A 13,233-nucleotide genomic window follows, 5' to 3' on the forward strand; every position below is an offset into this window, starting at 1 on the left:
GAGAAGAGACAGAGAGAGAGGGATTGAGAGACAGAGAGGAGAGAGAGATGGAGAGACAGAGAGAGGGAGAAAGAGAGAAATGGAGTGAGACAGAGATGGAGAGAGAGGAGGGAGAGAGAAGGGGGGGATGCAGAAAACCAGAGTAGGATGCTCGTTAATATTCTACACACGGCTTCGTTCTCTAATCTGATAGGATGACCAGATAGTGCATCGACCAATAAGAGGAGAGCAGCAGACCAGGCAGAGACTGAATCAGCCAGAGTACAGTAACTGATGCTGGTGTCACACACACACACACACACACACAAAGACTTACATACACACATACACACACACACACACACACACACACACACACACACACACACACACACACACACACACACACACACACACACACACACAGAATAGCCTTAAGGAACTGCGTGACACCAGTGCCTTTACCTGTGAGTGAGTATGTGTGTGTTCTGCTTCTATTTATACTTTCCAGAGGATAGCTAGTTGGAGTCAGAGCAGGCTTAGAGGAGGAAATAGGTTAACCAAATTATCTGCTCTTAGCAGCTCTAACGACAGCACTCTGCATTATAATATACACACATGCAATACACACACACACACTCTACAGATACATATACACTGTAAAGACACCCGCACACACACTATACAGACATGAACACAGTACAGACACATTGTAAAACAGTGCACTGATATGCAAACACCTGTACAGACACACAGCACAGCACACACTGTGTGCTGTGCTGTGTGTCCTTCCATCTTTCCATCCTTCCATCCTTCCTCACTTCCTTCCATCCTTCCTCTCTTCCTTCCTTCCATCCTTCCATCCTTCCTCACTTCCTTCCTTCCATCCTTCCATCCTTCCTCACTTCCTTCCTTCCATCTTTCCATCCTTCCATCCTTCCATCCTTCCTCACTTCCTTCCTTCCATCCTTCCTCACTTCAATCTTTCCATCCTTCCATCCTTCCATCCTTCCATCCTTCCATCCTTCCATCCTTCCATCCTTCCATCCTTCCTCACTTCCTTCCTTCCTTCCTGTACTCAAGACCATTGATACACCCTGCACCCAGAACTCCACTGTGCTTTCAGTCTGGGCTTCTAGAGAGATAGAGAGAAGGGTGTGTGGTGAGTGTGTGTGTGATGTGGTTATTGTCATATTGATGTGACAGAGAGGATTACTCTCTTGGAAGAGTCTTATTTCTTCCCTGTTCCCCAGAATGCACTGCTGCTCTCTCTCATTCCTTCTCTCCTTTCCTGTCTGCTCCTTCTCTCTCCTCCTCCTCCTCCTTTTTTAATCCCACTCACCCTCACCTCCTCTCTTCCTCTCCCCTCCACTCTGCTCTCCTCACCCCTTCACTCCATTCCTCTCCCCCCTCATCCAGTTTCCTTTGCTGCCCTATCCTCTCCCTTCATCTTCCCTCTCCTCTCCTCTCCTATCCTGTCTCTTCTCCTCCAGAGTAACAGAGTAGATAATCCCTGGGGATTCTGCTGAATAGAGTTCTGGACAAAAACTGACTTCAACTAGGCGGGAATTTTATGTTCAATTTAATCCCTACTGTTAAAGTAGATTTGAGTGGTGTGTATTATTATGTGTGTTAGCCTTTGCTTGTGTATGTGGGGTGTGTGTGTGTGTGTTGGTGTATGTGTGTGTTTTCCAGAGGTACTGCCGCAAGCATGGTGTTTCCAGGGGTCACCGTGGAAACAAGCATGTCCGATCAGTGAGGTCAGGAACAACAGGGGTTGTCCCGCGAGATGTCAGAAGAAGACCAGTGGGTGGTGTACGTCTGTCTGGACGTGTGTTTATGTGTATGTGTGTATGTGTGCGTGTGGCTGTGTGTAGATGTGTGCGAGTGGATGTGTTTGTTAGGATTTGTGTGTGAGTGGTTATGTATAAGTGGAGGTATGTTTGTGGGGATGTGTCTCTTGCCCAGGAGACCAAAGAGACAGGCTGAGTTATTGATATCACTGGATACTCTCTCTCTCTCTCTCTCCCTTTGTCTTAACACTGTCTGGTAACTCTCTCTTTCTCTCTCTCTTTTCTCTCTCTCTTTCTCTTTCTCTCTCTCTACCAGTTTGTATACGTTGTCTGGTACTTCTCTGTGCTCCTCGGCTAGCTATCAGTGTGCAGGTCATTAGCCAATGTACTGACTGGCGCTCCTGCTTAACATGGCTGTAATCAGATCAGGCCCCATCAGCTGACCTCTCTGGGCTAATCTGTTGGTTTACCAAGGGACTTAGCAGACTAGCCAAGACCTGGTTAAGGTCTTTAGCATGATTAGCACCATCACACCACATAGGAGCAGGAGGAACCACTTAAACAAACAACCTTCTCCCTACACCCTGACAGAGACTGGGACAGGATAGGCGATCGCAACATATACAAAACACCCCAAATCCTGAATAGAGTATGAGGAGGCTCCAGGGAAGGTTCCAGTAAGAGCCGAGTTGGAACATCAGAAGCTGGGCCACAGTCACCAGCAGTCCCCGTGATCCCCAGTTGACATCCCCAGTGGAGGGGCCACTGCAGGATGACAGTGTACCCGCCCTCTGTTTTGAAAGAAGGACAGAAGATATGCCAAGAAGGGGAATAAAAAACGGTGTACACGGTCCATTTCCATGACATAGCCCTTCGCCAGACGCTTTTATCCCAAGCGACACACAAACAGTGCATATAATAAGCACAGCAGATAATCAAGGACCATTTTCAACTAATTTGATGGTTGGACTTTGAACATTAGAGTTGGTTGGGAAGAAGATGTCCATAAAACAACAAGTAGGTACACTTTGGCTACTGTATGTCTGCATAGCCTTCACTATAATGATGAACACTCTCCCTGCTAACGGTAACTGGTTAATGGTCCTAATGAAGGACATGTGATGTTACTTTAGCCGTGTTCAGAGATGAAGTCTGTCAGACAGAACAGACATCTCCAGGTGACGACCTCATATAATCTCCTGGGACCTCTGACCTCAGTAATAAGACGCACCAACCGAGCACCCTGGGACATTTCTAGAGAATTCTTTCCTGTTTTCTTCTTGCCCTAAATCCTCCTCGTTCACCTGTATTTTCCGTCTGGTTTGGCTATCATGTCTCTGTCTATCTCTATGTGTCTACCTCCCATCTGCCCTCCCTCTCTCCTGCCCTCTTTCACACTCGTTCTCGGTCTTCTCTCTATCCCCCACCCCTCTCTCTCTCTCTGTCTACATAGTGTCTCTCACTACCAGTGGAAAGCCTGTCTGTGTTGTCGCAGTAACAGATGGGCGTGTGTAGTTGGCTGTGGTGTCACTGAATATGCATGCTGATGTCACACACAGTCATAAACACAGAGTGTAAGTGCATGTCAGAGCATGTGTGTGTTACAGACAGAGAGACGGGATTGGCCGAAAGAGTCAAAACACAACACAGTTGGTGATGTCGGTGGAAAACAATCTGTGGATCTGCGTGTTGGCCTGCACGTGTGGACGTGCTTGTGTGTGTATGCGTGTCTGTGTGTACGTGCATGTGTGCATGCATGTGTGTGTGTGTGGACAGGTATGCATGTGGATGGGTATACTGTATGTGTGCATGACACATTGGGATTGCAGCCCAATTGGCAGATAGTCATTATGAGCAAACTATAGTGTGTCTAGATTAGAGTAAAATGTTCTTGACTAGAGGATAATGGGTCTATATTAGAATATACAGAGAATAGAGGTTATAGATGACAAGATACTGGGTCTAGACTAGAGGATGGAGGTTATAGATGACAAGATACTGGGTCTAGACTAGAGGATGGAGGTTATAGATGACAAGATACTGGGTCTAGACTAGAGGATGGAGGTTATAGATGACAAGATACTGGGTCTAGACTAGAGGATGGAGGTTATAGATGACAAGATACTGGGTCTAGACTAGAGGATGGAGGTTATAGATTATATTATTTAGTTTCTAGATTTAGTTTCTAGATTAGAAAACACTGCATCTAGATTAGAGGATAGAGATTCTAGATGATAATATTATGGGTCTAGATTAAAGGATATAGGTTTTGGATTAGATTATAGAGGTGCTTTATTACAGTTTTTCACAATTGCTAAACAACACTAAACCACGTTCTCTAAATTATCAGTGGCCTAAACTCATTTGTCGAATCAAATCTCTAAAGACATTCTCACTCACCAGAAAATGTTGCACTGTGATGCACTTGTACTGCAAAACAGTAAACACAACTACAACACAGTCGTAATCTGTAAAACACAATGACTCAAAATTGTTCATACCTGTTTCTAAAGGTGTTTTGGGTTGTTTGGGACAATGTCACCTTTCAGCATATGAGAATGGTTCAACATCAACCAGCAATTTTTACTGTAAAAGTTTGCCTTTCACCATACCGCCCTTTTCTCAACCCAATTGAAGAGTTTTTGTCTGTGTGGCGGTGGAAGGTCTATGACCGAAACTCATATACCAGGGTAAATCTCCTACATGCAATGGAATTGGTCTGTGGTGACATAGGTGTGGAGTATTTTCAAGGCTGGATCCGGCACACCAGAGGGTTTTTCTTTGTTCATTGTTCACAGTACTAAGTCGTGATGGTTATTGTAATATTTTCTTTATTGCTAAATGCATTTACTGTGTATACATAAACACATTTTTCTTTACATGTAACTACATCCCCTGGATGCTGTGTTCTCCATTTGTGTGTGCTGTGTCTAATGATTGCTCCTTAGTCTTTATATATTGTTGTGTTTATGATCTGAAAGCATTGTTTGATTTTGAGCACAGGTTAAATGGTTTAGGGGCTGTTTGATTTTGCCAGAAGAGTCAGAGGTTTTGGAAATGTAGTTTGAAGATGAGGGGGTTCTAGATTAAATAAATATGGTTCTTTGTCTGGAGAACAGAGAAAGAAGAGAGAACAGCAGAGCACTGCCGTGATCATGATCTGATCTTTGTCGATGCATTTCCACTCTTACACTCTCTCTCCCTACCTCCTTTGAGACCTACACACACACATAAACTCCCTGGCTGGACAGTGTGTGTGAGTATGTAAGTGTATCTGTTTGTGTATGTGTGTGTGTGTGTGTCTGTAGTATTTGTGTGTCCTCGGAGGCCTGGCTGTATGTGTTTTCTCTGGGTAGATAAGCAGGCTGACATGCAGTCCTCTGACAGGCCTGAGACATGCTAGCTAGCTGGAGGCTAACACAGCTGCTGCTACTGGAGGAAAGGGAGACGAAGAGAAGGGAGGAGAGGAGGGGTGAGGACAAAAAAAGAGGAGAGGACAGCATGGAAGAGGTCAGGAGAGGAGAGGTCAGTGTGTGTGCTAGCCTGCTCTCTAACAGACTGGATGTAATAACAGTGTCAGAACAGACTCTAGTCTAGTCATTATCTCTACGCAGTCAAATAATTACAGTTGCAGGAAATTACAATTAACTGCTGTGTGTGATTTCCAGGGGACTCCCTCTATGTATGTGTGTGTGCATGTATGTGTGTGTGATCCCTAGCTGTTTGGAACAGCCTTGAGAGAACAGACACCTCTTAGTAGCTGACGTGATATAAAACTAGTTGGCAGATTAATCTCTACTGTTTCGCCATGTGTGTGTGTGTGTGTGTGTGTGTGTGTGTACCGATGAGCCATATGGTTTACCAGTGGATCATAGGGATCTACTCCTGAAACTGATCACCACGCTTGTGTGCTTATCACTCATTCCATCTGCTGTTTATCATGCTCATACACACACACACACACACACACGATACACACAAACGTCACAGAGAATAGACAGGCAGGAGATCACATGAAGAAGATTACATCCAAGGACTGAAGGTTCTGTTCAACATTAGGTGCTCTGCAGCTCAGATACCGTATGGACCAGTTGGACTCAGTGTTAATACATCTGTATGCATCTTTCCATATGTTCTTGTGTGTGTGTGGACAAGTATCAAAGTTGGTCGAAAACAGAACTGACTTTGCGTGATTAGGCATGTGTATGTGTGCTTCTCTGTGTGTGTGTATGTGTTTACTGTATGTGTGTCTGTTTGTGTGTTTTATTGTATGTGTGCATAGTCCTGTTGACCGCCTCATTTTGAAACACAATGATGGACTTTCATTTCTGAAAAGTCTGTAAATGGGAAGCATACTAGACACACACACACACACACTCACAGACACACACATACACACACACATACACACACACATACACACACTCACAGACACGCACGCACACACAGACACACACATACACACCCACACACACACACTCACAGACACACACACACACACACACACTCACAGACACACACATACACACACTCACAGACACGCACGCACACACACACACACACACACACACACACACACACACACACACACACACACACACACACACACACACACACACACACACACACACACACAGACAGTTACAGTTTGTTTTCAGGCCCACACTCTGACAGTGGTCTAATTAGGAGGAGAACATAATTATCTCTTTTTTCCTGAGGAGAAAATGTTTCTGAGAGACATCCAAATGCTGGTCATGTCTGTGTGTGTGGTCGTGTGTGTGTTCACCAGATATACTGTACAGGGCAGGCTATTTTTGGTTTGGTTTGATTGTGGAAGAGGAGAGCGCGTGTGGGAGCGAGTGAGGTATCTTTCTCTCCCCTCTCACTTTCTCCTCTCTCTCCTCACTCTATCTTTCTGACTTTCTCCTCCTCTTTCATTTCCCCTCCTATACTGCCGCTCTCTCTCTCTCCGACCACGAGGAACGACAGGGAGGAAGAGCCTTGCGGTCAAAATGGTATCTGTATACATTAACCGAAACCTCAAATGTCACAACACTGTGTCCCAATGTTGGATTGCTTCTGGAGTGCGTGTGTGTGTTGTGGCAACCCTGGAGCTTGGGGTCAGGTGATCCAGGGGAAGTACCACGGGTTCCCGCGCCGGGTAACGAGGACCACAGCTGCACCTCGTCAGTTAATCATGGGAGCCACGGCATGTCAGCTGGCCAGTACAGGGAGGGAGAAGGGAAGAGCGCCCACGGTCGGAGCTCCAGATGACAGATGATTCACCTTGTTGCCCTCTTCAAACAGGAATAGAGAGCCCCAGTGAGACGAGGCCTGACAGTGGACCTTTCCCTCCATCGGGAAGTATTTGAGTTTTTTGGGCATTTTGGTTTTTGGGTTTTGTTGAATAAACACCCTACCTGGGTTCGACTGTCCCCGGTTGTGCTGTCTTTTTTCGGTCATACAAGGTCAAAGCCTGAGTGAGCGCCCTGGTTACCACAGTGTGTGTGTGTGTGTGTGTGTGAGTGTGTGATGGAACCTGAAAGGGTGTGTGCTCTCCATCTGGACTAAGTACAGTAGCAAAGTAACACACAATGTATTATTTTTTACTGTATTTCTCAGTAGGCTGTGTGTGTGTGTGTGTGTGTGTGTGTGCAGTCCCCAGTATCCAGGGATGTTGGTGGTTCTGTAGAGTTCACTGATGCTCTTGTTCCGCTCCTGTGTCTGTCTGAATGCCCATCTGGTTGCCTGTGTCCCTGGCTACATGTCTGTCTGTCTGTCTGTCTTCTCCATGCAACTTTAATGTTTATCTGCTACTGGAGGAAAAAAACACTTAAATCAGAATATGAAATGTTAACATAAGAGAGAGGGGGTGGTGGAGAAGGGGTGGGGGGGAGTTGGAGAGGCCAAAAGAGAGTGAGGGAGACCAGGAACAACATGAGTGTGAGAGAGAGCCAGGGAGGTCAGCAATGTCTGAGTGTGTGTGTATGTTTTTTTTGCGTGTCTATGTGTGTGTGTGTATTGGTCATGGGGGTGTCTGAAAATATTTGGAGCAGTAACGTCACGTCATAGGGGATGTACCAAGAAAACACAGCCACAATAAATGTCTTATGATGTTTTTGCTGTTGAGGATTTGAAGTTTCAAATGCACTAATGGAGTCCAAATTTTATTCCGAGGTTCATTCACATTTCCAAAAAACCTGTCCTAATGTTCTACAATAATCCACACAGTAATCCACACTTTCCAGATGTATACCAAGTTTTATGAAGTCATATTAGATGACTGAAATGACATAGTTTGAATAATACTATTTAGTAGGGACTGCAGCTGTGCTTAAATACATGTAATAAAAACATTTTGTTGGTGGCGATCTTTTATTGGTGCACATGATCTGGTTCTACAGTACAGGTCAAGTACTGCATTGATCTGTCCCATGTCAGTGCCTCGTGTAGAAGATTCTAGAAGAGCTAGAAAAGCAGGAATCCCTTGTCATGAGACTCACTTAATCGCTTTTCTTGACTCCAGTTGGCGACGCAGGCTTAGTTTGTGGGCCTGTCAGCAGGCGTGGGAAAACGCCGTCACGACACCGCTTTCTCCTGACCTCACACTGTTGCTCTCTGTTTGTGTGGTATCTATGGAAACATGAGGACGGAGGAGCACAGGACTTGGTGTGTGTGTGTGTGTGTCCAGACATCATCAGCAGAATGCGTCATAATGGTAGAACCACTGTGGTAGAAATGAAAGGATTTACCATTGGCATATTTTAATCATAACAGGTAGATCAGTTCTTAAACTATGAATGACATTGTATGTCTATCTTACATTTTAATATCCATTGATATTTTGAACTAAATTGTTTGATATTAATTATTGTCGGTATGTGCTCTCCCTACCTAGTGTGTGTTCCCCATGTCTTGTGTTTAGACCGGTAAGAAAACTGTCAGGACCATTTAGGATGCCACATACAAGGATTGCCTTCCCCTCTTCCTGTGTCTCTGTAGACCAGCTATTGTGTCTTATCTCTGTTTTCTCTGTGTTCACTATAAAAATTAGCTATCTGACCTTCATGCCTCAGAGAGACTTTGCAGCAGACCATTTCCATGTCTTTGATCTATTCATTATTCTTGAGTCTTGTTTTTTTCGTTGTCTCCACTCAGCTGACTGAAACACGCAAATACACTCCGCAACCCAAACCCACACTGTTAGTGGAGACACACCACACCACCAAGCTAAAACCAATCCTTACCCTAAACTTTATTTGCTCCATAAGGTGCTCTTTTTAACCCTGAATACAGTACAGGTGTTTGACCTGCAAAGGATTGTGTGTGTGTGTGTGCATTCCTGGGTGACTGAGAGTCATTAAAGATGAACCTGCTGGTAGCAGACATCGGGACACCCTCCTCTGGCATGACGGAAGTAGGGCAGGGTAGGAGGAAAAGGGGGGGGGGGGAGCGAGTGGGGCAGAGGGGGGAGGGAGGAGAGGGGTGGGGGTGATTTCTTAGAATAACATTTGTTCATGTGTGAAAATGCAGCGGGGAACTCTAGGATCTGTCCTCGCATACCTCGTCTATCCTCTCTGACCTACGACAAACACACACACAAACACACACAACCCAGAGGACACACATTCATATACAAGTGTAGAGAGAGAGAGAGAGAGAGACAGAGAGCGAGAGAGACAGAGAGACAGAGAGAGAGAGACAGACAGTAAGAGAGAGAGAGAGAGAGAGAGAGAGAGAGAGAGAGAGAGAGAGAGAGAGAGAGAGAGAGAGAGAGAGAGAGAGAGAGAGAGAGAGAGAGAGAGAGAGAGAGAGAGAGAGAGAGAGAGAGAGAGAGAGAGAGAGAGAGAGGAAGCGATAGAGGGAAAGGTAAGAGAGAGAAGGTGATGGTTAAAAGAGACAGAGAGAGAGAGGTAGGGGAGGGGGACGTTCTGTCCATTTTCCTTCGGGCCAGCGAGGCTCGTCTATACATTTTAAACAGCAACGGTCAACACACACTATGGGTGTGTGAGAGCGAGCGAGCGTGTGTGAGTGTGGTAGAGAGAGAAAGAGTGTGTGTGAGTGTAATGCAGAAGGGGAGAGAGAGGGACGCTGTAGTGAAAGGTTAGAGCGCGCCTTTCTCTGCATACTGCTGTTGGACTGCTGTTACCATGCAGACTTTGAGACAGGGAACAGGCCTTACTGCCCTGGGCTATACCCCACACACTCACACACACTCACACTCACACACTCTCTGTATCTCTCTCTCTGTCTTTTGTACACACACACACTTTCTCGTACACTCTCTCTCTCATATATAAACACACTCTCTGTCTGTGCCTCTCTCTCTCTCACACACACACACACACACACACACACACAAACACAGACACAGATACTTGACTCTCTCCCTGGTCCTTACCTCCAGAGGCAGAGTCAGGGTGTGTAGCAGCAGGCTCCAACTGCAGCAGTTGATGAGGAGTGGGACCAAATCCCCCCCCCCCCCCCCCCCCCAACACATGCATGCACCCCAGACAGCCCCTTTCTCCCTGTCGACAAGCAACACCTGGACTTTGGACTTTAGCTCAGAAAAGACTGAGGCTGGTGGCCATCACCACCTGTCTCTACTCTAGCCAGCATTACTGGTTGTGTGGTCAGCCGGTAAATCATTTGGTATTAGTGAGTGTGCGTGTGTGTGTGAGAAAGAGAGAGAGACAGAGAACATGTTTTTGTTTGAACGTGTGTATGCAACTGACATGTGTGTGTGTGCACCATTCAGGTGTGTGCATGCCATGGTGTGTGTGGGTGTTCTCATGTGTGTGTGTCCTTATGTAACACAATCGTGGCCTGCATTGCACTGACAAATATGCTGGGTCCCGGAGGAAGAGAGAGTGAGGGACAGAAGAGATAGAGAGAGAGAGAGAGAGAGAGAGAGAGAGAGAGAGAGAGAGAGAGAGAGAGAGAGAGAGAGAGAGAGAGAGAGAGAGAGAGAGAGAACTGAAAAAGAAACTGAAAAAGTGAGATAGAGATAGAGAGAAAGAGAAAGTGAAAAGCAAGGGAGATGGACGGAGAGACAGAAAAAGAGGTTTAAGGTGGAAAGTTCTAAGTTTGCTCAGCTGGATGTAGCAGAGGTGAGTAGAGAGTAGAAGTAGGCTAGCCAACTTCACTGCACTAGAGCACATGCAGCCAAACACGGCCCTGCCTGAGGAATAATTAGGCCTTTGAAGTGTTCACAAAAAACATGGAGATCATTAAGTAAAATGTATAACATATAATGTATTACTAAAGATGGTTGCCTAATAAGGGCTTATAAAATGCATAGAGACCTTAACCATACTAAAAACATCTTAACAACCTATAACAGGCTTTCACTACTCCACCTAGTTTTGCCCAGACGAGGCCTCAAACCATAAAATTTGCTCCAGGGTTGATCACACATCTGGCGGTATTAACGCCGATAGAAGACCATCAAGACATCACTTATTTATGAATCCCCCTGCAACGAGCATCTCCTCCCGCCTCACCATCTCCTCCAGCCTCGCCATCTCCTCCAGCCTCGCCATCTCCTTCCAGATCCATAATTGATGCCGTGATGCTGCTGGAGGAGGCTGGGTCTGCTCGTGCAGAAGAGCGGGGAGCGCGGGAGACGCAAGCCAATGTGTGTCAACAAGGATCTCGCTCTCTCGCACCAAAATATATTTCAAAATTCATATTCTATGTTTGTATCTTGTATATATGCAAAAACGGGATTAATTGAGATAGTCTGTATGTGTTTCTAGATGTGTGGGGGTTAAGGTGGTGGTGGTGGGGATTCTGGGGCCGTCTCCCGCTCCTCTGCAGCCCTACGCCCCTCCAAGGCTTGCCCTCGACGGGCGCAGACAGACACACAACCGACACCAATGACCTGGAATCTGGCTCACATTGAAATCACCCGACACGTCAAATATCAATAGCGAGCACATAAATCGGGCCGAGTGGCTTAAGTGTCCTCGTGATAACGGAACCCACACATATGTGTCTCTCCGGTGCGGTGCAGGTGTGTGCGCATGCATCCGTGTGAGACATTTCAATTGGAGTTGCTAGTGCGGCTGCGGTGGGTACGGTGAAAACCGAGGCGCGTGTCCTTCTCCCAGTTCTGGACGCAGTGCGATGCCCATGGCCCCGAACAAATCAAACAAACACACGCGCACACACACACAAACCTGCGAGAATGCTCCACATTTCTGTTCGTGGGTACTTACGCACTGCCTCCTTTTTGGGGTCCAAAGCGCTGGCGGTCTCTTGTATCCTGCCTATTTTGGTCTGAAGGTGCCAGACCCGCTGGTTGGTGGTGAGAATCTCATTCTCAAGCTCCTGGAATAACGAGCAGGCGTGTCTGGCCAGCTCCGACAACTGCCGCAGGGTCCGGGCCAAAACAACACTTGTGACGGAGCCCAGATCCTCGAACACTAACCCCTCGTCGTTGGGGATCGGATGCCTGCACAGTAACTGGGGGTCCACGATCCGTTTGGCGAACGGCATCTTGCATGCGGAATAATCCCAATCCCACCCTATGGAGGACAAAATAAATAAATAAATAAAAAATCCAAGAGCAGTTGTTTCGCTGTCCCCTCGTCAATTCAAAATTCCCAATATCTCCTTAATATCCTCCATCCTTTGCGACGTTCTGGTCACACGCGCACACACACTCTCTCACACGGCCGGAGCGCGCCGCCAGCCAGCCCGCATACAGTGGTCGGTGGTGCGCCTGCCCCGGTCGCCGCCGTAGCCTCCACGATGCTCGCTACTCATTGCTTCAGTGTATAGAGGCTGAGAGGATTTTAGAGGAAGAGAACTCAAATACCCGTACTGGAGCCGCTACGCACTGGAGCCAGAATCAGGATCAGCAGCTAGTGGAGAATTTGAGCGGCAACTGTACTCAGCGCAACATAATGTCTTCATCCTCTTCATGCATTTACATTTACATTTTACATTTAGTCATTTAGCAGATGCTCTTATCCAGAGCGACTTACAGTAAGTACAGGGACATTCCCCCCGAGGCAAGTAGGGTGAAGTGCCTTGCCCAAGGACACAACGTCATTTTGCACGGCCGGGAATCGAACTGGCAACCTTCAGATTACGAGCCCGATTCCCTAACCGCTTGGCCATTTGACTCCCTACATGCATGTATACATACATACGTAGGCCTACGGACATATATAAGCAGACGTTCAGTTATTTTGATTTTACTTCTAAATCTCACGTGTTTCATCTCTATCTAATAGTAGCCTATAGAACACAGTGTTCAACACGGTTGTGTTTATATTCCGGTCCCATATCAGTAAAGTTTATATTTGAGCGTTAGTGGCATTCAGGGTTGCGTAGGAGCCAGGGTTGAGCAGATAGATGGACGAGGGATAGAGCAGGTAGATGTGGCGCCGTTTAGTGGACAATCTGATCATTTCAAATTGAGTGTAATCTACAGCATCCAGTCCACTCCGTC

General features: G+C 46.5%; 1 protein-coding gene across 3 annotated transcripts in view; it reads right to left on the bottom strand.

The window, feature by feature from the left end:
* The window catches only part of nhsb (Nance-Horan syndrome b (congenital cataracts and dental anomalies)), a 26,366-nt gene extending 13,853 nt beyond the window's left edge, over nucleotides 1-12,513 (bottom strand). For all 3 annotated transcript variants that reach the window (XM_062447330.1, XM_062447329.1, XM_062447328.1), the window contains exon 1: nucleotides 11,993-12,513. In XM_062447330.1, coding sequence (XP_062303314.1) covers nucleotides 11,993-12,272 — 280 coding nt within the window. In that variant the 5' untranslated portion in view covers nucleotides 12,273-12,513. The remainder of the gene's footprint in view (nucleotides 1-11,992) is intronic.
* Nucleotides 12,514-13,233: the final 720 nt, after the last annotated feature.

Source organism: Osmerus eperlanus, chromosome 21 (assembly GCF_963692335.1).
Source record: "Osmerus eperlanus chromosome 21, fOsmEpe2.1, whole genome shotgun sequence".
In the NCBI taxonomy this organism is placed as follows: Eukaryota; Metazoa; Chordata; class Actinopteri; order Osmeriformes; family Osmeridae; genus Osmerus; species Osmerus eperlanus.